We start from the raw sequence: 25061 nt of genomic DNA, 5'->3' as shown, positions 1-25061 counted from the left end.
CAGGATTGTAATTTTCTTGATTCTCTCCTCCAGCGGTTCCAAAACTGCCGAAACTCTGGCTGAGTCCTTGAAAGGGCTTGGAGTTCCTCCATCTTGTTGGCCAGTGATCTCACATTGCCCATTATGATCGATGGAGGAGATGGTTTGAATTTCCTCTTTCTCTGTCTCCCATTTTGCTCCCACTCTGCATCCACGCTTCTTGCGCTTTAGCTCATTTGGGATTTGTGGCTTCAGTTGAGGTATTATTTCAGCCTTTCCAATGTTAATCAGCTGCTCCCGATTGTAAACCAGCTTGTTGCCATGGTTACGCATCATAACAAATGCTCAAAAAGTGAAAAAAGCTAAAAAAAAAGCAGTAAAAATCCTCCAAGCTTCACAGCACCAGAAACAGAAAAGTGTCGAAAAAATACGGTTTTTCTTGAGAAACGAGAAGAAAAAATGCCCAAGAAAAGGCAAAACTTACATATCGTCAACAGAGCTACTCCAGCATGCAGCCACCCAGAGCAGCGCAGTTCCAGAAAAAAAAGAACTTTGCTTCATTTAGTCACATATTCAACATTTTGCTATAATTTACCTCAATTTTTATTTTTTTTTCTGCTGCAAGACACTGTTCCAAGTTCTCTCTATCATCCACCATTATCCATCCATTCCTTATTTTAGTGGAATTTACTTTCAACATTTTCTTTGTGAAAGCTTACAGCAAAAAGGTGACAAAAAGTCATAAAAGCATTTGATTATATTTATAGTGAGAGGAACAGCAGAGAGCAATAAACACAATTCAGTCACTACATTTAAACTACAGCAAATAAAACAGTTTAGCATGTCACACCTGGATCTTACAGCATAACATCTGGATGTTACAGCATAACATCTGGATATTAAAGCATCACATCTGGATGTTACATAACCATTGGATGTTCCAGCATAACATCTGGATGTTCTGGCGTCACACCTGGTTGTTACAGCATCACTGCTGGATGTTACAACATCACATCTGGATGTTACATAAACTTTGGACGTTCCAGCATCACATTTGGATGTTCCAGCATCACATCTGGATGCTACATCATATCAGGATGTTACAGGGCCGCATTTGGATGCTACAACATCACATCTAGATATTACAGCTTCACATCTGGATATTACACCATCACAACTGAACGTTACAACATCACATCTGGATGTTACAGCATCACATCTGCATGTTACAACATCAACTCTGGATGTTACATAACCTTTGGAGGTTCTGGCATTGCATCTGGATGCTAATACATCACATCTGGATGTTACAGAGTCACATCTGTCAATGGTCAGAAAATGTTTGGACAAAAAAAATTACAAACTGAAAAAAGTGCAGCTTTTGACTGAACATCTATCACATACTTAAAAATCTAATTTAAGCACTTCCTGTTTTCAGTCAGCAGATTAACATAACATTTCAAGTTTATAGTGTTTAGCAAACAGAACACAGAGACAGCATCCACGGATACAGCGTCCGTGGAGATGAAGTCCAGCAGGTATTTGGGTTTTTAGACACTTTATAGCTGAAGCTTGCAAGTGTTTGAACAACCACTTCATAATCATCATCAATCACATTTCAGCACTAACAGCTGATCAGTTAACTCTTATTCTACACAAGACACAGCCATGCTAACATGCTAACATACATTAGCCGTGATGTCATCAGGCTCATTTGTATCAAATGTAAATAAAAATGTTTTGGCTTCAGGTGAAAACAGAGTCTAAATATTCCTACATCAAACATTTCTAAAACAACATGTCTTTTTAAATAAAGTTCATGCTGAATAAACAGGTCAAAGGCATTCTGGGAAATGTAGTGTGGTGACAATCATTTGTCTGCTTCAAACAAACATATGGACCGCCACCTTGGTTCTGATTGGTCCCAAATGTTTATGTTATAACTGGATTCTAATCAAACTACAGCAGAGAGTCCAGAAACCCAGTTTAAAAATAGGTCCTGTTCTGTTCCAGTTCATCCTTCAGATCAGTGGTTCCCAACCTGGGGTCAGCGACCACTCACACCCATGCCCATCCTACAAAACTGCATCTATTTATCTTCCACTGGAACTACAACAACCCCCACAGTTATGTTTGTGCTGAGGTTGGGAGGTTACCAAGTTAATACTTTTATAAATTACGTAAAAATAAAAATAAAAATCACAATAACAACAAATAATATCATCAAATGTATGTATATGAGGTAAAACTCTACATGGCTAAATAAAGTGTGTGTTTAACATGTTTATGTTTATTTATTTGGCAGACGCTTTTATCCAAAGCGACGTACAATTGTTAACCTACAGGGCATGTTGTGATCTGAGGGGGAAACCGGAGTACCTGGAGGAAACCCACACATGTATGGGGAGAACATGCAACTCCACGCAGAAAGGCCACAGCCGAGTTTCGAACCTTTAACCTTCTTGCTGCGAGGCAACAGTGCTAACAACTGCGCCACCATGCAGCCCATATACTGTGTATATAATGGACAAATCCTCAGGCATGTCACCCGTAGGTTAATGAAGAGCTGCCAAAGGAGCAGATCCCACCACCGCCATCATGGCTGTGTCGTACATTTCTTCAAACCCCAGAAAATACAAACATTGAGCTGTGAGGGTGGGGGCAGATTATTGACACCCATCAATTGTTGAGCTGATGTCGCTACGAGCTAACTGACGCCAACGAAGGTTGGCGGGCACTTTTAGCCAGAAAACCGCGGTTGAGCGACTCTGCTACACTCGGTCTTCTAGGCTACAACACTTTAAGTGTGAGGCCGAAGCTGCTAGCGCTGGCTCATCTGTTATTTGTCTTGGGAAGTTGGAATTTTAACATGGGAGTCAACTGGAACTTGCTCCTTTTTGGTGCTAGCCCCTAGTGGGTGAGGGAGGAACAAACTTTTTTGTCACTTCCTTTTTGGCTTTACTTTGGCAGCCAGAGTTTCCCACTTGGCATTTCCTCACTTAATGTGTGAATGTGGGTAGGAGATTGTGTTGGGTTTCCTTGGCTTGTCTTGGACACAGGCAAAGGGGGGCCTCGAGGGAAAGGTTTGGGAACCACTGCTTTAGATCAGCACAAGAACTGGACCATTTATACCTCAGAACCATATCAGAGTCTCAGGAAATCTTTTCCAGCAGGCTGTTGTGTGTTTTTTTTAACACCCAAGTCCATCTAAAAAAACTGCATCTATTTATCTTCCAAAGGAACTACAACAACCCAGAGTCCTCCTGTCCTCTCAGACCGTGGGTCACCCAGACAAAAGGTTCTGGTTCTGCTCCTGTTAAAGCAAGTTGTTTTTTATCCATCTAAAAAGCTAAACCGGTATTCTCAGTTTGATTAAAACTGGATTTGATGCTGGTTCTATGATGGAGCAGGTGTAGCCTCGCCTCTCGCCTGCTCGTCAAGGGTCCCAGCTCCTGAGATCCTGAGCCAGATTAAAAAGGTACAGAAACTAGATGAATCTGGATTGGACCCATTTTGTTTTCCCCGTAAAGAACCCTGATAACCTTTATTGTGAAAGTTTCTAAACAACTTTGGGTCAGGGTTTGCCGATCCACCAGGTTCTGACCACTAATCTGAGGGGTTCTGCTGCTCTTGCTGGGTTCTGGCTCTATGTTCTGAATGCCCTGTCAGGTCCTGACCCCCTAACCCTGACCCATTTTTAAGGTGGTAGTGGTGGGAGGGAGGGGTCCATCTTCGAGGATTATGTTAGCTTAAGGTCCCCAACAAACAACCAGGAATAAACCACTCACTCAGCAGAATGGATCCAGCCAGGACAAAGAACAACATAGACACAACAGACTCCTCACACCTGCCCAAAAACCGTTTTTCTATGCCCCTCCCTTTGTAAAGCTCCACCCACTTCAGACAGTGGATAAAGCTCCAACACACATTGGCACAAACAGGTCACATGGTTCTACTTCCTGTTTCTAACTAACAGCAACATTCAGAAATGAGAAATATTGGTCAGCTGAGATCAGATGTTTGGTCTAAAACAGGAAATGACATCATCACCAATGCCTTTCACCATAAAAGTCCAACAACGAGTTGATGTTTGTCCATCCGTGACATCACGGTGAGGTCAGTCGGTGGGGTTAACTCTCGCTTTCCTCTGGGATGTCCTGCAGATCTGAAGGGTCAGAGATCATGGTTACCATGGTATCCATAACTGATCAAAAACAACATGATTTTCATCAAACTGCGGTCTGAGAGTGGATGACAGGCTGTTTTCTGACCTCTGGGGCTATCAGAACGTGGGGAGATCTTCATCACCTCCTCCTCCTCTTCATTTAATTCTTCAACTCCATCTAATTGGTCGAGTGGATCTTCAGTGGCCAATGGAGCGAGGGGGTGGGGCTCTGGGTCCTTGCTGCTGGACTTCTTGTTGAGCTGCTGGGAGACACACCTGACCTCAGCATCTTTAGGATTGTAATGACTGCGGTTGCTTTACCTGGCTCACCAGACGCACCTGTTCATCCTTGGTGACATCAGCTTTGTTTTTGTTTTTGTTCCTCTTTTTTTTGCCAGTTCCTGATCCCTTCTTGTTCGACTCCTCCGCCTTTAGACGCAGCCGTGCCAGCTCTTCCTGCAGAAGCTCCACCTGGCGCTGCAGAAGCACCACCTCCCCACTGGCGTCCAGTCCTGTGTCCCGCGACATCGATCGGCTGAGACGAGGTCCTGGGGCGGAGCCAGAGGTGGTAGAAGAGATGGGTCCAGCACCCACCGCCAATTCCAGAATGGAGTCTTGGCGAATCACAGCAGCCTGGGGGTGGAGTTCAGAGTTCAGTTACACCAGGACACCCCAGATTTAGTCGGATCGAGTGTTCTGGACTAGACCATATGTAAAAATTAAAGTTTTCAGACCTGCAAGGCATGAAGCTGCGTGCTCAGATCGACCAATCGCTGGTGGACTTCCTTTGAGGAGAAGAAACTGATTTTAGTCGACTTGATTCTGCAGAATCTATTTAAAGCTACTGCCAGGACAGCATCAGACGACAGCTGCTGGTGCAGCTCTGGTTTGGTTTGTGGAAATGCAAATCTGATATTAAGATGCTGAAAAAGTTTGGCCTCACAGACTGCTGGAGAGTGAAGCTCTGACCCAAATATCTAGCTGAACCAGGTTTTATCTGGACAAACTGAGTTCTAGAACACAGAACGGCTGAAAACCAATCAGAAAAAGACAGAATAAACAGCTGTTACCCGGTTCAGGGCTCCTTCCTGAAGCTGGTTGCCGTTTTTATCCTGGAAGATAATAAAAGAGGACACAATGTTGTGATTCTGCTTTGAGTCTAGATTAAACCAGCATGAAAATTTGGATACATTTTTGATTTATTTTTTAAATGAATTATTCTGTTTGATTTTTTTAAATTTTCACAATGTAAAAAAAATAATAAATAAAAATAAACACAAATATCAGAGGTGAAAAAAACATTTTAAGAGATTTGTGATAAGTCCTAGTAAGTCACCAATCGATAACAAAACATGTCTGAGAGAAAACGTTACAAACATCTTTCCTTTGCCATCGGATGCTGGAAACACAAACGAACATAGTAACCAAAATGGGTAATTATTTATATAGCGCCTTCTAGAGTCCTAGAACCCCCCAAGGCACTTTACAGTACAATCATTCACACACACAGATGGTAATGAGCTACATCGTAGCCACAGCTGCCCTGGGGCACAATGGCAGGTTCCTCCGACCACCAGCAGGCAAGGAGGGTGAATTAGTGAAATGTCTTGCTCAAGGACACAACAGCTGACATGAACGGAGCCTGAGTTTGAACCGACAACCCACCAGAAGCACAAAGTTCTAACCCCTGAGCCATCACCGCCCCAAACTAACAGTAACACAAACTCAGAAGACCCTAAATGGGATGAAAGTGTGATTTACCTTTGAAGTGCTGTTGTTCAGTTTAAAAGAACCATTGAGAGAACCACAGTCACCATCTGAGAGAGACAGGTGAGACAGATGAGAGAGACAGGTGAGACAGGTAGAGACCATCAGGTGAGAGGAGGAGTTATCTGTTCGATTTTAAAAGTCTATCAGAGGTGAAAAGGAGGACAGGAAGTATAAAGGTAGATTACAGGTGTCAGGTGACTCACTGCTGATCTCCTGGTTGCCATTGGTTACGGAGGGTTTCTGTGTGCCGGAGCTGGATAACATAGTTGTCAGCTTGTCGACTGAAACAAAAAGTATGAGAAAATTCAGCTGTGTGTCAGTGTGTATTCAGCAGGAGATCCAGAAGACACCTCCTCACCTTCACCAATGGCAGCAAGAAGGAGCTGTTCTGCTTTAGGAGCGTGAGGAGTGTCGGCTCTGAACAGGTTTCTGCAGCAGGAGGTCCTTGTCTCCACACATCTGTCTTCTCCTGATTCTCCTCGTGCTGTCACCTGCATCAGGTCAGAGAACAAGGTGACACGCTCCTGCAGGAGCTCCAGCACCTCCCTGTCCTTCTGCTGAATGTCAGCTGTAGAGAAAAGGAAAGACGAATGAGGAACAGAACCAACATCTGACACCAGATCGCGTTTAGATTCATTTACACAGGACAGACATTTACTAACACGATTTCACCTCCTCCTTACTCCTGCTCCTTCCACCACTACCTCCTGCCTCCTGCTGACCCAGTCACCTCCTCCTTACCCCTTTTGCTTACTGTCACCTCATTCTTTCTCTTGCTGCTCCCTGTCACCTCCTCCTTAATCCTGATCTTCCTGTCACCACCTCTTCCTCCTACTGCTCCATGTCACCTCCTCCTTACCCCCTTTGCTTACTGTCACCTCCTTTCTCCTGCTGCTCCCTGTCACCTCCTGCTGCCCACTTTCTCTTCTTTGTCTTTCCTTCTGCTGCTCCATGTCACCTCCTCTTTTCTCCTACTGTTCCCCATTACCTCATCTTCCTTCATTCTCCTGCTCCCTATCACCTCTTCCTCATGCTGCTCCGTCACCCCCTCCTCCTTCCTCCTCCTTCTCCCTGTCACCTCATCCTTACCCCTTTTGCTTACTGTCACCTCCTTTCTCCTGCGGCTCCCTGTCACCTCCTGTTTCCCCCTGCTGGCCACTTTCTCCTCTTTGTCTTTCCTTCTGCTGCTCCATGTCACCTCCGTCCTCCTGCTGCTGCTGCTGCTGCTCCCTGTCACCTCCTTCTAGCTTGAAAGGGCCTCCTTTGTCCAGCCATTCCTGGCCTACCTGGTCTTCTACGGCATGGACAACATGTTCCTGAAGGACGGATGCCATCGCTCCATGAAACAAACCTCAAACTGCAGATTAAAACTTTTTCTCACCCTGGAGGAGGAGTGGAAGCAGGAAAGTACAGAGTCTAAAAAACCCTAAACAGTAAATATTTCACTTTAAAACTGCGCGCGCGCACACACACACACACCTCGGAGTCGTCTCAGCAAAGCTTTGTCTTCCGTTTCGATGAGCGGAAACTCATCTCTGGACGGACAGCTGCAAGTAAAACACAAGAAACTCTGTTACTGTGAATACACTAAAGTACTGGAAAGTTTCTACTGGTACTGTAGTCTTCCTGTGAGTACCTTAAGGTCCTTCCTTTGAGGAATAAAGTTTCAGTTAGTACTGCAAAGTTCCAGTAATGTTCTGACCTGAGAGCAGCCTGCTGAATGCGGCTCATCCAGGTCTTGCGGTCGTCTTTGGATGAAGCGTACAGCTCATACATCTCTGGAGGACTAGAGTCACTACTGATCAGGTACATCCCTCGCTCCTGATTGGCTACTTCTCGGACAATCAGGTTATTTAAGGGGACTATTGGAGATTTGTCCTGAAAGACATAAGGGAGCAGACAGACCGGTGAGTAGAGAGGTGAAACTGTCCCATAGATCCTCGTGATCTTGCTTATCTCATCCTGGGTTGTGAGACAAGGAGGTCACAAGGAATGATCAGCTGTTCATGTAGGATAGATTTGGATAGTTGGACCAGGTTAGTCCTAGATAAGGTGACCAGGTGGGATGTTTTATGACTCACCAGTGATGCAAAGGTGAATTTTTGGTCTTTCTCCTGGAGAAAAACCAAGATGTCTGACATCAGTAACACCTGCACATCTGGAGATAAACATATAAAGACAATCAACAGGGAAAAGCTCCTCCCACACGTGTTACATAACAACATAAAAGAGCTAAGCCCTGGTTTATGGTCCTCCTACTCCTTTACCTTTCATTCTAGAACCCTGGACTTTCCAGAGGATTGTCCCATCATGAAGAAGCTTCCTCCTTAGCAGTTCCCCTCCTCTGAACACTCCTCCTCTCTGGACTTCAGCCTGGGCTCGAGGATCCAAACGAGCTTGGATCTCCTGCAGCCTTCTGGTGCGGTCTAACTCCAGAACCTCCTGGTCCACTGAGCTGATCAGCTCCTTAAGGAGGTGCAAGGCCTTCTTCAGTGCTTGTGCCTCTTCTTCGCATCCTGCAGGAGAATCGAAAAGATCGTAGACGTACATGAGGTTATCATTCAATCATCATGTAAAAACATGGTGTAAAAAGGGGCGTGAAATGTATGCAGTCTGTTCATGTGTGTGTGTGTGTGTGTGTGTGTGTGTGTGTGTGTGTGTGTGTGTGTGTGTGTGTGTGTGTGTGTGTGTGTGTGTGTGTGTGTGTGTGTGTGTGTGTGTGTGTGTGTGTGTGTGTGTGTGTGGACAAAGGAGCTGTTCAGCTACTCTGCTAGTGTGCTGCTGCTGTTGGGAGGATGTGGGAGGGCCTATGTAGCTGATTAGGGCCTGGATGCCCGTGAGGTAGGATATACGTAGGTTACAATAGGGACGAGCAACATCCTCAAGGATGTAGGAAGAAAGAACTTTCCCACCTAGACAGTTTGAGATGAATCATCTTCTGATTCTAGGATAACGGTAAGCAGTATGAGGTTACCTTTGGTGTTGTCGAGGATTCTCTGGATGAGAACGGGATACTTTGTGATCCGTTGTGTCACCAGAAGGATGCACTCTTGGACGCCATGTCGACGAAGCAGAGGACCACGACACACACGCTGAGAATCATAGAACACGCAACAAAACATTAAAATAGAATGACTTCAGATCAATTCTGAAACAATTCAAACCAGTTGAAACTAATTAAGGAGAAAAATAAGACCAAAGAGGATGGACTTCCGTTATTCTGACCAGTGATGAACCTGATGTGGAGCAGAAAGGACCAAACAACCTCCATCAACCCTACCCCAGTGCCTCACTCATATGAATATAAATCAAACCAGCTCACCCGAATGAACTGTTGCAGTCTTCGGTCTCGAGTTAAAACTTCTTTGTAGAGCTTCACAGCTTTCGGGTGTCGACTGCAGAACTCTGAGTAAAGTTTCTTCATGTCGTCTGCACTTTGACCTGAAAACTACAAAAACATAAAAATGTAAGACATTAGGATGTTCTATCTGCCACCGTACAACAGATTTACTCAACATTCATTTGTCTTTCAGGGGCAGATGTTGCAGATGTGACCAGTACGATGACCAGAATGAGAGCGTCCAGCAGGGGGAGCCATCTCCCATTAGCTCAACTCAACTCTTTGTTTCGTTCAGCTGATAACGACATTCCCTTTATTTAAACACCTGCATCTCTTAGACCAGCTGTCACATGTGCCGGCGTACCTGTCGGAGCAGCAGGTCTCCAAGCCTGCGGATGGTGAAGTTAGTGAAGCTGCCCTCCATCAGTCCGTCCTTCCGCCTGTTCATCAGTTCAGACAGGAAGTTGGAGTGAAGCTCCACCAGCTGTTCCAGGCAAGGGAAGATGGTGTGAACCACACCTGCCTCCAGCATCACCTCCTCCAGCATCCCTCGCCGGTACACCCCTTCCATGATCCGCAACGTCCGGACATGATGGAACTCAGTCTGGATCAACTCTGAGAAACAAGTAGAAACGAGTTGTTGTAAAGGCTAAATGGAATCTGATCAGCACCTGACCACTCTACCAACTGGCCCATATTACAGATATTCCTTTCTATTTCCTCTCACCGTAGATGACGTCCTGCTGTTTGATGACGTCTTTGTGCAGCGTCTGCAGGAAGCTGGGTTCCACAGCCAGACTCCAGCTGTCGGCCTGGACGCAGATTCCCTCTGTACGCAGTTCTTCCAGCAGGGGGCTCGTCCACCACTCTCCTGATTGCACGTCAACACAAATACAGATTAAACAGGTTGCTCCACCTTCTGAAAAGTCCCATCTTCAGGATTTATTTTTGGAATCTGAGCCCTTTGTGAGCTGGAAACCTGGCTGAAAGTCTCACCTACTGACCTTCTCCAGTCAGGTATTCTTGATCATCCAATGACTAATTCCAGGCAAATGTGTCAAAAACAAAGACATCCAAACAAACAGTCGCCAGGAGAAAATTACATCAAATCAAGGCCTCACTATATCGCCTGTGGGGTTCCTCTGGGGGTCAGTCCTCGGGCTGACTCTTTATCTTCTACACGCTTCACCCCAAGGATCCATCATCAGTAGGAATGGAATCACTTTCTACTGAATTTTAGCTCCTCAGACTCCACCTCCTCTGTAACACCCCAACCTAATTCCCACAACCCATAATGCTTTGTGTGACTTTCTGTCACTTAACCAGAAACATGTTTTTCTATGGAAACGGTCAATAAACCAAATCATAGGAACATCAGCTGATACTGTTCAGAGGAGAAACCATAATCAGCTGTCTGTTGTTGGAGGACAACAGGAAGCTCAGACTGACAAGGTAAGCTAACACACCAGCTGTCATGTGTCCGGGGGAAAGGCATCACAGAGACAACCCGCATTGATCAGAAAAACTCAAATGAATTCACATTTTTCACAATCAGAACTTAGAAAAACACTTAAACGCCACATCAGGCCAGGAGACCCATGATCAGCTTTACAGAAGCACATCAATAAAGGGCTGGACAAACCTTCGTCAGTGAGAGACTCCATGGACAAAGTTCTGCTCCTGAAGTTCAGAGACTCCGTGGACTGTGACAAAATCCTCCTGAGACCAACAGACTCCTCAATCCCTCTGTGAGATGGGAATGAGACAGACAGGTGAGACACGTCGGAGATATTTTAGATATAAAGCTTTCAGATGATCGACTCTCCTCCTGTCAGAAAAGCTAATGTTTTTTAAGACGATCGTCTTCCTCAAAAACTTTACGTTGCTCAATGCTGTGAGGCAGGTGCTCTATGAATAAAGTTTCATTGGTTGATTGATTGAATCAATTCTGTAGTAAAACCCTCAAGATGGTGAACAGAGACCAAGATGACCATCAGCCAATCAGCTTTCTGCAAATCCTCACCCTGCTATGTTATTGGTGGAAACACTCTTGGAAAGCGAAAGACCAGATCGAACCCGCCTGGACCCGAGCAGAGACTGTCGCAGGGTGTCTGAGGGATAGATAGCCGAGCTGGGACGCTCCTTCATCATCGGAGCTGAAGAGAAGAAGGAACATAAAGATGAAGGTGCTTAAATAAACAAACTACAAATAAACAAATATAAACTCACTCTTGGTCCGTAGGGCGACATTCTGTAGAGCTGAACTGTTCCTCACCAGGGCCAACTTCTGTTGCTGTTAAAGAGACGTGAGTGGTAAGACGGGAAGATTGACAGGTGGACAGAAAGGATGACAGACAGGTGGACAGGTGTTACCCTCTGCTTCATCTTGGCACAGCTGGCCAGACTGTCCCTGCAGCGGTTGTGGATGGTGACGTTGCATCCTGTGGGACGGGCAGACAAAGAGAGAGGTATCTGATAAACTAGCCCCATCTCTGATTGGCTGCTGCAGTGATGTCCCAAACTACTGGGGTCCACCTGTACATCACCGAAGCCAGGTGAGAAAAGGTTTGGTAGAATCTACAGATGCCAGATGGACTCATGTAACCTTTGCAGAATCTGTCTGTCTTTCTCTGAGATTCCCAGCAGTCACATGACGCATAGGAAAACTAAAGCTCAAATCCAAAACAATACCACCGGTGCTCTGGAGAATCAGCCTAACCGTAACCCTGTTCACGAGCTGGAGGTGGAGCTTAGTCAAGCTCGCAACATGGGAGAGGTGGACAACTGAACAAGTCTACAGTCCTTTATTGGACCAACACAGACACTGGTCATGGTTAGTGGAAGTTTCCTGACCCGCACAAAAGAATCACACATGGAAAACAGGTAAGATCTTACAAAAATTTATTTTAAAGGAAAGTAAAGAGAAACTGAGGACGCTGTCCCATAAACGAGACAGGATGAAAATCCAAATCTAAAACAAAAGAACAAATGGGGTGAGAACCAGGAATCTGAGAACCATGGGAAGTAAATAGAAAATGGAATGATCTTACGATGCGGGGACTGAAAATGGGTTGGAGGGGGAGGCTGGTCAGGTCTGGTCTGAGATGGTCAGGCCAAGGCGAGTGGTTTGTAGTTGAGGAAGATCCAGGGCAGGTGGACGGTGGAGAGCGGGCGACCAGGGGAAGTGAGCGACACAGAGCCAGACACACTTCAGACAGACTGGAACTGAGACTAGGATCCAAGATGGGTACTTCTGTGAACAGGGAAGGCTGCATAAGAACAAGTCAAAATCACAATCCGACTGGGACAGGACGAGGTTGGAGGTTACCCAACGTGAGAGTATCAACCGGCACTGAAGTGTGGCAACACCGCTCCTTAAATCCCCTGGCCTTGCTGATTGGAAAATCAGTCACAGCAGAGACTCTCCGACATGCCCACCTGCAACAAGCTCAGAGGAGCAAAACATGACGAGTCAAATGCAGAACTGTGACAGTACCCCCCCCCCCCCCCCCTTCAAAGGACGCCACCTGGCGGCCTAGCTGAGGAGGAGGAGGAGGCCTCGAAGTCCCGGATGAGAGAGCCGTCACCGATCCACAAGCCGGGGATCCATTGTCGATGCTCCGGGCTGTACCCCTCCCAGTTGACTAGGTACTGGCGACCACGGCCCCAGGGGTGAACGTCCAAGATGCGACGGACCCGGTAGCCGAGGCCGCTGTCAGAGAGCCAAACTGAAGGGGGAGGATCTGCAGGCAGACACAAGGGGTTCGAAACAACAGGTTTTATCAGGGACACATGGAACACAGGGTGAATCCTCATGGACGGAGGCAGGGACAGACGGATAGAGACAGGGCTGAGGACTTCAGAGATGGTGTAGGGGCCAATGTAACGGGGAGAAAACTTCCTGTTGGAGTCCCTGAGCTTGATGTCCCAGGTGGATAGCCAGACCTGTTGACCCAGAGCATTGGCAGGAGCAGGACGTTGGCGCCGATCAGCCAGTGCGCTGAAGGGCAGCCCGGGTCTGGGTCCAGGTGCGCCTAGCGCGGCAAATGAACTGGGGTGCTGTGGCTGAAGGATCGGAGTCTGACAGAAAAAGGGATGGCTGGTAGCCCAAAGAGATCTCGAATGGGGACTGACCTGTAGCAGATGAAAAGTGAATTATGGGCGTACTGTATCCCTGACAGTTGGTCGCTCCATCCGGAGGGATTAGAGGAACAGACACATCTCAGCGTGGCCTCCAGCTCCTGGTTCATCCGCTCGCACTGGCCGTTGGTCTGTGGGTGGAAGCCGGAACTAAGGGCAGCCAGGGCTCCCAGATGAGTGGTAAACTCCTTCCACACCCGGGACAGGAAATGGGGGCCACGGTCCGAGAGGATCTCTGCAGGAATGCCATGAAGATGAAGAATGTGTTTGATGAGGAGGATGGCGGTCTCTGCGGAGGTGGGTAGATTCTTCAGGGGAACCAGATGGCAGGACTTGGAAAACCTGTTGACAATGGTAAGGATGGTTGAACCCCTTAGAGGTGGGTAAACCTGTTACAAAGTCCAAGGCAATGTGGGACCAGGGACGCGAGGGAACCGGCAGGGGGCAGAGGAGACCTTGAGGAGGCTGATTGCTGGCCTTACTCCTGGCACAGACCTGGCAGGCACTAATGAACTCCATGACACCCTTGTACAGAGACGGCCAGCAAAACATCCTGCGGATAAGGGTGAGTGTTCTGCCAACGTCCGGGTGGACGGAGAATTTGGAGGTATGAGCCCATTTAATCAGCGAGCTTCTGTTAGGGGGACCGGCACCTGGGTCGGGATCTGTTTGCTGGGCTTCCAGAACCTTGGCTGTGATGTCCCAGGCAATGGAACCAATGATGCAGGAGGGTGGTAGAATGGTAGTGGGCTCAACCTCCTTGTCTGAGGCATACTGGGAGGAAAGGGCACCAGGCTTAATGTTTTTTGCTCCGGGATTGCAAGAGATAACAAAATTAAAACGGGAGAAAAACAGTGACCAGCGGGACTGACAGGGATTAAGCCTCTTGGCCTCCTTTAGATACGCCAGATTCTTGTGGTCTGTCCAGATGAGGATGGGATGTTCAGCTCCCTCAAGCCAATGTTGCCACTCTTCCAAGGTCATCTTTATGGCTAGCAACTCCCAGTCCCCTACGTCATAATTGTGTTCTGCTGAGGTTAAGCGCCGGGAGAAGAATGCACACGGGTGAAGAGAATTATCAGAGGGGGGAGAACTGAGACAGCACTGTCTGCACCCACACCGGTATCGGAAGCATCCATCTCCAGCGTGAACTGGGAACTGGGGTCCAGACGGGTGAGAACTGGTGCTTGAGTGAAACGGTTCTTTAGTGTTTGGAAGGCCAGGTCAGCTTCTGGGGTCCAGGAGAAGGGTTGTTTAAGAACAAGTCAAAATCACAAGAGTTACAGAACAATCCGACTGGGACAGGGCGAGGCAGGAGGTTACACAACGTGAAAGTATCAACCGGCGCTGAAGTGTGACAACACCGCTCCTTAAATCCCCAGGCCTTGCTGATGGGAAAATCAGTCACAGCTGAGACTCTCCAATACACCCACCTACAACAAGCTCAGAGGAGCAAAACATGATGAGTCAAATGCTGAACCATGACCGACACAACCACTGTCCACACAAACACTTGTCCTCACTACCCAGTTCCTCCTGCAGACCAAAAACTTGCATGTCAGGTTAACTTGAGACTAGAATTTGTGGCTAGATGTGAAGGACTGGAGACCTGTTCAGGCGTCCCCCGCCTCTCATTTGATGACTGATGGATACAGACACCAGCTCTCAGACACTAGTGTGGATGAAGTGGTGCAGGTAATGACTAAGTGCTCCAACAGATGAGCAATATTTGCAGTCATCCTGCAGGTGTGATTCTCCTCTCTGGTATGTCTACACACAGCAATGAACAGTGGAGCTGGAGACACTTCTAGATGATGATAAGACATTGTGTTAGACACTGTCTGGATCAGGACTAAGAGCTGGTAGGATGATCTGAAAGTTTTACCAGAAGTAACCAGCAAGTCTCTGTCCGGGACCACTGACTAGCGATGATGCACTGAAGATATAATGATGTCTGGAGGCATCAGGAGAGGTTTCAATCGAGACAAAGAAATTAATTTCCATCCCACAGCATAAACGGTTCCAAACCTGCCACTCATTTGAATGGACCAGGACACCTGGGCACCACGGCTGGTTGAGCAGCTCCCTCTGAAACCCCAGTGTGGTTAGCCTCTGGATGGGCCGCTAGCCTAGAAATATCGACCAACTGTCGCTTGCTGTGCAGTTCCGTCTAGCCACACTCCATTGTAGCCTCAGCAGGTCTACGATTGACTTGAACAAATTCAGGTCCAACCAGTCACAGTGTTCTTTATTTGTAGAGAGCCATAGGGAGCCTAAGTCACTTCCACACCATGGGTCTCCAGAAGAACGAAAAAATGAATGCAAGTCAACGGGCCTAAAAACACTATTTTCTAATCTGCTTTGCCAGACGCCTTGGATCGTACGTATGTTGTACTGCAATTTAAATGAAAAGTAATGCCGGGTGTTTCGACCACGCCTGTCCCGTACTTTGAGATTTATTAGCTTGTAAAAGTTCGTAATTTGCATGACTACAAACTAGCAATCGGCACGTCACATATGTGACATCACCACATAATCTCCTCTCCATAAAGTAACTGCTACTTACCAAATGACCAGATTTATGGTGGTTATTTCCTCCTGTGGGAAGTTTGCTGAACTTACAGCCCTTTTCCCTCAGTTTTCTTCGTGTCTGGTTCGATGACGTCACTTTCGTGAAGCGCATTTGAAGTCCTGGACTTATTTTTACACAACACCTAAAATATCGTTCCCAAGTTCAAAAATAAGTGTGTTCTTGGTATCAAAATGTGTCTTTAATATTCACGGACATCATATGTGAAATCCATGGCACAAAACAAGCGGAATTAGAAAATAGCATTTTTAGCCCCATTGACTTGCATTCATTTTTTCATTCTTCGAGGACCCATGATGCGGAAGTGACTTTGGTTTCTTATTGGGCGGGCTTAGCACCAAAGCTACTTTAGAGAAAAACTACAAAGATGGCAGCAGCTCAGGATCAACGCTCGTTTGAAATGGCTTTGGCATCAATTTGACCTATTTAGACTTGGACTTTTCTTTGAGACATGAGCAAATAGAGGAAGTAAAGGAAGTGCTTGCTTTTGCATTTTAAACGGTGTATAGGAGACAGCCCAGATGACTGATTTTTGTAGCGATGAGTATCACATTGTTTGTTGCTCTGATTGGTCCAACCGCTGTCCATTTGAGTGCAGATATCTTTCGTATGTTCTTTCTGTGTTTGACTTCTAATTCCATTTTTGGATATTTTTTAAAAAACAGGAAAGGTTTCTCTTTTCCTTGCTGACAGTTTCGTTTGCCGACTGCAAAACTCAGAGCTGATGCTGATGGTGGCGTCACTTCCTACTTATCCATGGGCAGCAGAGGACATTCTGAAAACATCACGCCAACAAGCCTACAGCTGAAAACACTGATCCCGACCAAGACAGCACAGAACATAATGGAAAGAACACAGAAAGCACTACTCAAAGAAAGGATAAGAAATGTCACAACCAAACAGAAGCAAGTGGATAACGAGCTGGAAAGAAGACACCTGGACTTAAAAAGGAATTAAACTAGATGAAAAAACTGAGGAACAAATTAAAGGACACATGATGGAACAACAGGAAAAGGAGTTCACAAAAGTAAAAGAAAGACACATAAAGAAGTTAAACAAACTCATCAACAAGAAAAAGAGAAAAGGAATACAAGATAACACCACACAAAGTACATGGGTATGTAACATTTCACAATACAAACTAACAGAAGCAGAAGAAAGCATATTAAAAAAAGTTTTAAATTTTGCAGTAACACCAAAGAAAATACCATATGAAGAATTTATTGTAGCAACAGAAATAGCATGTTCAACAAATCACAGATGAGGGAAAGAAAGAGGAACTCAGAAATAATGTAGTTGGGATATTAAAGAACAGCAAAATTCAACACAGCAATATTACAAAAGAACAATCAGCCATGACAGCATTATCCAAAAATGAACAAATAATTATTCTACTGGCAGACAAAGGAAGAACCATTGTAGTAATGGACAAAGAAAAATATGAACGGGTGAAACAGATGTTAGAGGACAAAAATACATACAAAATACTTAAAAAAAGACCCAACAGAGAACATTAAGAAAAACACGAAAAAATTACTGAAGCCACTACAAGAAAAATGCAAAATAACTGAAAAAATGTACAAACACTGGATTCCTACAGCAAACATAATACCAAGAATATATGGAACTCCAAAAATACACAAACAAAACACCCCACTTAGACCAATAATAGACGGCATCGGTACACCAACATACAATATGGCAAAATAAATCAGCTAAATCATCAGCCCGTTATTAGGTAACACAGATCAACACTGCAAAAATAGCATAGAACTGGCAAAAGAACTAAAAAAGATTACAATAGAAGATAACGATATACTCATCTCACACAACGTCACATCCCTGTTCACAAAAACACCAACCCAAAAAACCATAGACATAGTAGTTAACAGAATCAGACAGGACAAAACGTTCCACAAAAGAACAAACCTCACAGCAGACGACATAGCACAACTGATACGACTGGTAGCTACAGGGCCAGATTAAGACTTCGTTGTACCCTGGGCAACAATATTCAAGGGCCCCATCATCACGACCCAAGGATCACCATAATATGGTCACATAAAGAATATTTTACTGTAATATGCAGTAAATATACTCAATGCTTGAATGCCTGACATCACGTAACCCGCTCAGGGTAACCTTTGACCCACCTTGTGTGGACTGACCAATGAGGAGAGGGTCTTAACTTGAGGCCCTCTCTTCATTGGTCAGTCTGCATGAGACTGACTCTCAACTGACGTTCAAAGTCATAGGCAGCGAAGCGTCTCTGTGCTGCGCAAAAGCCCGGGTGGACAGTTTGTTTAATATAGGGTGATCATATTTCCATTTCCAAACAAGAGGACAGGGGATCTGTGCCTATGACGTCACACTATGGCAACGCCACACAAACCACGCTGGGACCCATTTTTTTGTAAGAACTAAATTAATATCAGATTCTGCCAATAAAAGGGCTCTAAAACAATTCATATGTAAATATTTAGCATATTTATTGCAAAATCTCATTTTTCTGCTTTAGTGCTGCAACAAGGTTTTATTAATAATAAATTATTAAACCTTTTGTTTTACTTCAGCATCAGTAAGCTTCCTGTGCACAGATTATTAAGGGTGTTTGTTTCAGCTGTGAGATTAGATGATAGGATAAATGAAAAAATAAGTTGTCCCACACTCCATGGAAACTTTCAGAGAATCCACAAATAGTGGCTTTCAAATGGTTTTGTTACTTTTTGCAAGTTTAGAAAAGAAGCAGATGAGACAGCATGTCTGATCATTTAGTTCTTCATCTGATAATATTAGAACATGTCAGTAATGTCTGAGGAGCTTTTATAAACACTGTTTAACCAACACTCCTGGAGAGGGTAACAATTACACAGAGGCTTCTGGGGAGCCCAGTTATGGGGTGGGTGGGTGGGGTCATTTTGCCTTGGCCCCCAAAATGTCTTGAAACGGCCCTGGGTGTGTGACTGAGTTTTGAAGGTGATTTGAATTGTATCAGATGTGTAAATATGACATGTGTATAACTTATTGCTTTATACAGGTAAAAATGTGTAGTGGAGATAAATCTACCTACATTTTACTTTTCAACACTTAGTTTTGTTTTCTTGTTTTTATTTAACTATTTTCCTGTCCTGTCTGTCTCTCGTCTTCCTGCATCTCCTCTAAACTCTCCAGAAAAAACTGCTGCCAGGATTCTTACTTTTTCACCTCATCGGTTACTTCTGAGCAGATCAAAGGGATCTCCTGACCGCAAAGCGGAGTGCGCCTTTCGATGCTGCGTCAGTGAGGTGAAATCACCGCAGCACCGCGCAGCACAGGTGATGAGCTGCGCAGCAGCAGAGCGCTTCAGGAACAAATAAGACAGAAAATAGAGAACATGTGCGGACATGAATGATCGTGTGCTAATTATAGTTTTTTGGTTGCGCCACTTTGAGAATGGACCGTGCGCTGGAAGCAGCTGCCTGGAGCGCTGCGCAAGAACGCGCTGTGCCGCTCTCTGTGCTCTCTGCTCAGAAGAGTCCATAAATGATGTAATATAGATAGGAAACTTGTTTCCGGCTCCCCTGGATGTGTAAGATATACAGCTCCCCCATAATTCGATCCCTGCTCCTGGATGAAAAGCCGGACATTTTCATCAATACGACCGCGGACCCCCAGTCCGGACGCCCGGACAGAGAGTGAAAAGTGGACATGTCCGGGGAAAACCGGACATACGGTCGGTCACCCTAGTTTAATATAATGCGGGAGATTACAGACATGCCTACAGTATTTTGCTCGTGCGCTTGCTGCCCTGGGCCCCTTAGAGTTCGTGGGCCCTGGGCAATTGCCCAGTTGCCCATATGGTTAATCCGGCCTTGGGTAGCTAACTCCACTTTCTTCCCATACGATGACACAGTATACAAACAACTGGAAGGCTTCGCCATGGGTAACCCGTTATCAGCCACCCTGTGCGAGTTTTTCATGGAAGACCTAGAACAAAAAGCCGTAGCCACTGCCCCCCCCAAACTGCAAAATAAAATTATGGAAACGCTACGTAGACGACATACTGGAAATCATACCAAAACGACAAAAATAAACACTAACACAACACTTGAATAACATTGACGACACGGGCAACATAAAGTTCACTTATGAGTCAGAAACAGAAGTAAGTATAGCATTTATGGACATGAAAATAAGCAGGCAGACCGATGGGACCCTAAACATAAACACACACAGGAAACCTACACACACAGACCAATAATTATTATGGACATCAGAACACCCCACCATACAAAAAATGTCAGTAATCAGAACATTATATCACAAAGCAAGCATGGTAACAGAAGAAAGAGACCGTAAACAAGAGGACAAACACATACAACACGCTTTAAAGACCTGCGGATACCCGACATGGGCAATAAACAAAGGAAAACAACAAACAACAACAGAAAGAAAAGAACAACCAAAGCAAAGAACCAGAAACCCAGAAAGACATGAACCAAAACCAGTGATAACCCTACCATACATCAAAGGCATAACAGAAAAAATAAGAGCAACAATGAAAAAAACACAACATAAACACACCAACAAAACCATACACAACAGTTAGAAACAGACTAGTGCACCCAAAAGTTGATACCAGCTGGACTTAAATGCGGAGTCGTTTACGAAATCCCATGCAAACTCTGCTATAAAACATACATAGGAGAAACCGGACGCCAACTCAACACACGAACAATAGAACATAGAAAGGAGTGCAAGAAAGAAACAAGTCGAAGACACACAAGAGCAGCAAAACAAGAAGCAGAAAGCACAATAAAGAAGTCAGACATAACAGATCACTGCACAAACCATGCAATGGACTGGGACAACACAAGGATCATAAACACCGAACAACAGGACTACAAAATATGGAAAATGGAAGCTATAGAGATAAGGAGACGTGGATGCAGGACCATGAACAGAGACGATGGGGTCTACACATTGGATTGTGCGTGGGACTGCATCATTGGAGAGGGGAGAGCGGGCAGCAGAGGGCGACAACATCCTCTGCTGCCTGCAGATAAACGGAGTAGGAAGTGACGCCACCATCAGCGTCAGCTCTGAGGATGTTTTGCAGTCGGCAAACGAAACTGTCAGCAAGGTGAAGAGAAACCTTTCCTGTGTTTTTAAAAAGAACCAAAATGGAACGAGTGCAGACAGTTTGAAAGGGAACCATAGATTCTGCTCCAAGACTCAGCTATGGGGCTTTGTCATTTAGTTCTGGCCAAACTACATATAGTAGTAGTTTGGCCAGTACTACTACCAAGATTTTCAGGTGACACTCTGGGTTTCTAAATCCAGTCTCCATCTGGAATCGTCTCTAATAAAGCTGATGTGATCTGCTCCCCTTTGATCCTGCTTTAATATAACTGTTAACCTTAGTAATAATCATGTTGATTGGTGTGCATATAAGAAACTGAAAAACCAGTGCACTACTCAAACCAGGAATGCCAAAGCAGATATTATACTAACAGCCTGAATAATGATTTTAACAACCCTAAGAAATTCTGGAGCACAATTAATCCATGAGGGACATCTGATACTACACTAACTTGTTATGATTCGCCCCTTTTTGTGCTTGTGTTTAACTTTTTCTCTGTTGTTTTTGTTCAGGTCAGCTGCAGCTCCTCTCAGGAATCCTCCCCTTCCCTGTGAGCCTCCTGGAGTGCTGCAGCTGAACCACATCATCTTGATTGCCCCTCATTCTATTTCAGGCCACTGCTGCCAGTCATCAGTGTGGAGTTGTCTTTGCTGAGTTGTACATGTATGGATTGAGTTTGGTTTTGGTTTTTGGTTCCCACAGTCAGTGGAGGAAGTTTTGTTTATTAAATCTTTTTGAACTCTGGATAAAGGATCTTTATTCCTGCAAATGGGTTACTGCAGAGGCAAACCGTGACATTACAACTCCACCAAGATGTCTGACCCAGCAGGAAGAACCCAGAGACAAGACCCTTCCTTACCTGCCTCTGGTGAGGGTGCTGCAGGAGAAGCCAGCCTTCCTGTTCTGACCCAGGAGCTCCGCAGCTGCATGTCAGGGTTGCAGCAGTTGCATGGACGTGTAGCCAGACTGGAGCAAGCGCCTGCTCCCCCTCGACAGGTTCGTTTGGGTCGTCCTGAAACTTTTTCTGGTACCGCAGAGGATTGTCGACCATTCCTCACCTCCTGCCGGCTCCATTTTGACTTTAATCCAAGCGAATTCCCCTCGGAGCAGAGCAAGGTGGCTTTTGCCTTGAGTTTCCTGACGGGCAGAGCCAAGAGGTGGGGGCTGGCTGAGTGGGATCGAGGAGCGGAGGTGGTTCGTTCCTTCCGGGCCTTTTCCACTCAACTCCTCGTGGTGTTTGATCCCTCAACACCGCACCGCGCGGCTGCTTCTGAGCTGCTCCGGCTCAAACAAGGAGACGACAGCGTGGCGTCCTATGCAGTACAGTTCCGGACGCTGGCGGCAAGCTCCCGCTGGCCTGATGATGCACTGGTCGACGTCTTCCTTCAGGGGCTCTCCAGCGAGCTCAAGGACGAGCTAGCCGCGAGGGAGGTTCCTGAGGAGCTGGAGGATCTTATCGATCTGGCTGTACGCATCGATCGGCGGAGGATGGAGCGCCTTCATGATGAGCTCCGCCCACTGACTTCTTCACCTCGTCCTCACCCGATTTCTGTGAGTGTTTCTCACCTGGGCAGTGACGCCCCGCCCTCGGAGCCCATGCAGCTAGCGGGTCGGGTGTCATCCTTTTCTCCGCCCTCACGACCGCCCACCAGTGTGCGGTTGACATATGGGACGAAACACGGTGAATATGACACCCTTATTGACTCCGGCTCTGATGGGGATCTGATGTCCCAGGCAGTGGTAAGCGAACTTTTGATTCCAGTCGAGGAGGTGTTTCCTGCATTGCCCATCCATGCTGTAAACGGTTCCCTTATCCACAAGGTGACTGCACGCACTGTTCCTGTCACTGTGACGGTCTCTGGGAACCACACAGAGCGGATGTGTTTTTTTGTGGTTGACTCTTTAGTGCCTCCTGTGATCCTGGGTTACCCCTGGCTAAGCAAACACTGTCCCCATATTGACTGGGTTTCTGGCCGCGTGTTGACGTGGAGTCCTTTTTGTTTATTGAACTGTTTGTCTGCTGCTCCTGTTCGCCCTGTTTCTAGCCAGCCTCCCTTGGAACCACCTGACATCAGTAATGTTCCCCCCGAATATACAGACTTGGCTGCGGTGTTCAGTAAGGTTCGTGCTAAGAACCTGCCCCCTCACCGTCCTTACGACTGTGCTGTGGACCTCCTTCCTGGTGCTCAACCTCCTAAAGGCCGTCTCTATCCTCTGTCCATCCCTGAGACAACAGCCATGGAGGAATACATTCAGGAGGGCTTACAGGCAGGCATTATTCGGCCATCCTCATCACCTGCGGGGGCAGGGTTTTTCTTTGTGGGCAAGAAGGATGGGGGTTTACGGCCGTGTATTGACTACAGGGGTCTGAATAGCGTCACGGTTCGTAACACTTACCCCCTGCCTCTCTTGCAGTCTGCCTTTGACCAGATTAGAGGGGCTCGGGTGTTCACTAAGCTGGATCTACGGAACGCTTATCATCTGGTGCGCATACGGGAGGGGGATGAGTGGAAAACTGCCTTCAACACCCCGTGCGGCCATTTTGAATACCTGGTGATGCCTTTTGGACTGACAAACGCACCAGCTGTGTTTCAGTGTTTTATTAATGATGTGTTGAAGGACATGATTAACAGATTTGTGTACGTCTATCTGGATGACATTTTAATTTTCTCCCCAGACCGTAAAACACATGTGCAGCACGTCAGGGCCGTTCTGCAGCGCCTACTTGAGAACCAGCTTTTCTGTAAGGCTGAAAAGTGTGAGTTTCACACCACCAAGACTAAGTTCTTGGGGCATGTGATCACGCCTGGAGAGGTACAGATGGACTGTGACAAGGTTAAAGCGGTTCTCGAGTGGCCTACACCTACTGGTCGGAAGCAGCTTCAACGCTTCCTGGGGTTCGCCAACTTCTACAGGCGCTTCATCAGAGGTTTCAGTGGCGTGGCTGCACCCCTCCACAGACTCACCTCGGCTAAGGTACGTTTTGTCTGGGACACTGCTGCCGACATGGCCTTTGCCGAGCTCAAAAGACGGTTCTCTGCGGCCCCTATCCTGACCCAGCCTGACACCTCCAAGCAATTCATTGTGGAGGTTGATGCGTCTGAGTCAGGGGTGGGTGCTGTGCTGTCACAGAGAGCGTCTGATAATAAAGTACATCCCTGCGCGTATTTCTCCTGCAAGCTCACTCCTGCAGAGAGAAATTACGACATAGGGAACAGAGAGTTGCTAGCTGTTAAGCTAGCACTCGAAGAATGGCGCCACTGGTTGGAGGGTGCTGAGCAGCCGTTTTTGGTGTGGACCGACCATAAGAACTTGGAGTATGTACGGACTGCCAAGCGCCTTAACCCCCGCCAAGCACGGTGGGCTCTGTTTTTTGACAGGTTTAACTTCAACCTCTCCTTCCGTCCGGGCAGTAAGAACATTAAACCTGATGCCCTGTCCCGCCAGTACCAGCAGGAAGGTGAGGCTTTGGAGTCAGAGTCCACGTTCATCGTGCCGCCCAACTTGGTCCTTGGGGTCTCTCGTTGGTCCTTGGAGCGCAGAATCAATGCTGCAGTCCGAGACCCCACTACCATTCCGTCTGGATGCCCCCCGCACTGTTTGTTTGTTCCCCCAGGTTTTCGCCCGGCGGTGTTGAAATGGGGGCATTCATCACGCCTGGCCTGCCATCCTGGGGTAACCAGGACTGCCTTCCTGGTAGCGCAGCGGTTCTGGTGGCCTACGGTGTCGTCTGACGTTCGAGCTTTTGTCTCCTCTTGCCCAGTGTGTGCCAGCGTCAAGTCACCCAGAACTCCTCCGGCTGGACTCCTGCAACCTCTACCTGTTCCCTCCAGACCTTGGTCCCACATTGCAATGGACTTCATCACTGGACTACCCAACTCTAAGGGTAAGACTGTGATCCTGACTGTAGTGGACAGGTTTTCAAAGATGGTGCATGCTATACCCCTGCAGAGAT

The 25061-nt window shown here is 46.5% G+C and overlaps 1 protein-coding gene across 5 annotated transcripts in view; it reads right to left on the bottom strand.

Annotated features, from left to right (window-relative positions):
* Nucleotides 1–725: 725 nt before the first annotated feature.
* The window catches only part of LOC107379241 (rho/rac guanine nucleotide exchange factor (GEF) 2), a 40627-nt gene continuing 16291 nt past the window's right edge, over nt 726–25061 (bottom strand). The window contains exons 1-22 of one of the 5 annotated variants that reach the window (XM_070551018.1): nt 12583–12768; nt 12305–12507; nt 11628–11695; nt 11484–11547; nt 11278–11410; nt 10897–11000; nt 9982–10125; nt 9619–9869; nt 9237–9362; nt 8889–9006; nt 8182–8430; nt 7996–8072; nt 7617–7792; nt 7394–7461; nt 6273–6482; nt 6100–6195; nt 5906–5961; nt 5215–5256; nt 4879–4929; nt 4484–4777; nt 4251–4407; nt 726–4144 (exon numbers count right to left, since the gene is read on the bottom strand). In XM_070551018.1, coding sequence (XP_070407119.1) covers nt 4110–4144; nt 4251–4407; nt 4484–4777; nt 4879–4929; nt 5215–5256; nt 5906–5961; nt 6100–6195; nt 6273–6482; nt 7394–7461; nt 7617–7792; nt 7996–8072; nt 8182–8430; nt 8889–9006; nt 9237–9362; nt 9619–9869; nt 9982–10125; nt 10897–11000; nt 11278–11410; nt 11484–11547; nt 11628–11639 — 2463 coding nt within the window. In that variant the 5' untranslated portion in view covers nt 11640–11695; nt 12305–12507; nt 12583–12768 and the 3' untranslated portion in view covers nt 726–4109. Of the gene's footprint in view, nt 4145–4250; nt 4408–4483; nt 4778–4878; nt 4930–5214; nt 5257–5905; nt 5962–6099; nt 6196–6272; nt 6483–7393; nt 7462–7616; nt 7793–7995; nt 8073–8181; nt 8431–8888; nt 9007–9236; nt 9363–9618; nt 9870–9981; nt 10126–10896; nt 11001–11277; nt 11411–11483; nt 11548–11627; nt 11696–12304; nt 12769–25061 lie in introns of those variants that run through there. The other 4 variants (XM_070551017.1, XM_054740912.2, XM_015949908.3 and 1 more) reach the window with 4 other exon arrangements.

This window comes from Nothobranchius furzeri, chromosome 5, assembly GCF_043380555.1.
Source record: "Nothobranchius furzeri strain GRZ-AD chromosome 5, NfurGRZ-RIMD1, whole genome shotgun sequence".
In the NCBI taxonomy this organism is placed as follows: domain Eukaryota; kingdom Metazoa; phylum Chordata; class Actinopteri; order Cyprinodontiformes; family Nothobranchiidae; genus Nothobranchius; species Nothobranchius furzeri.
The sequence above is the reverse complement of the archived record's forward strand: the minus strand, read 5'-3'. Positions and strand labels throughout refer to the sequence as shown.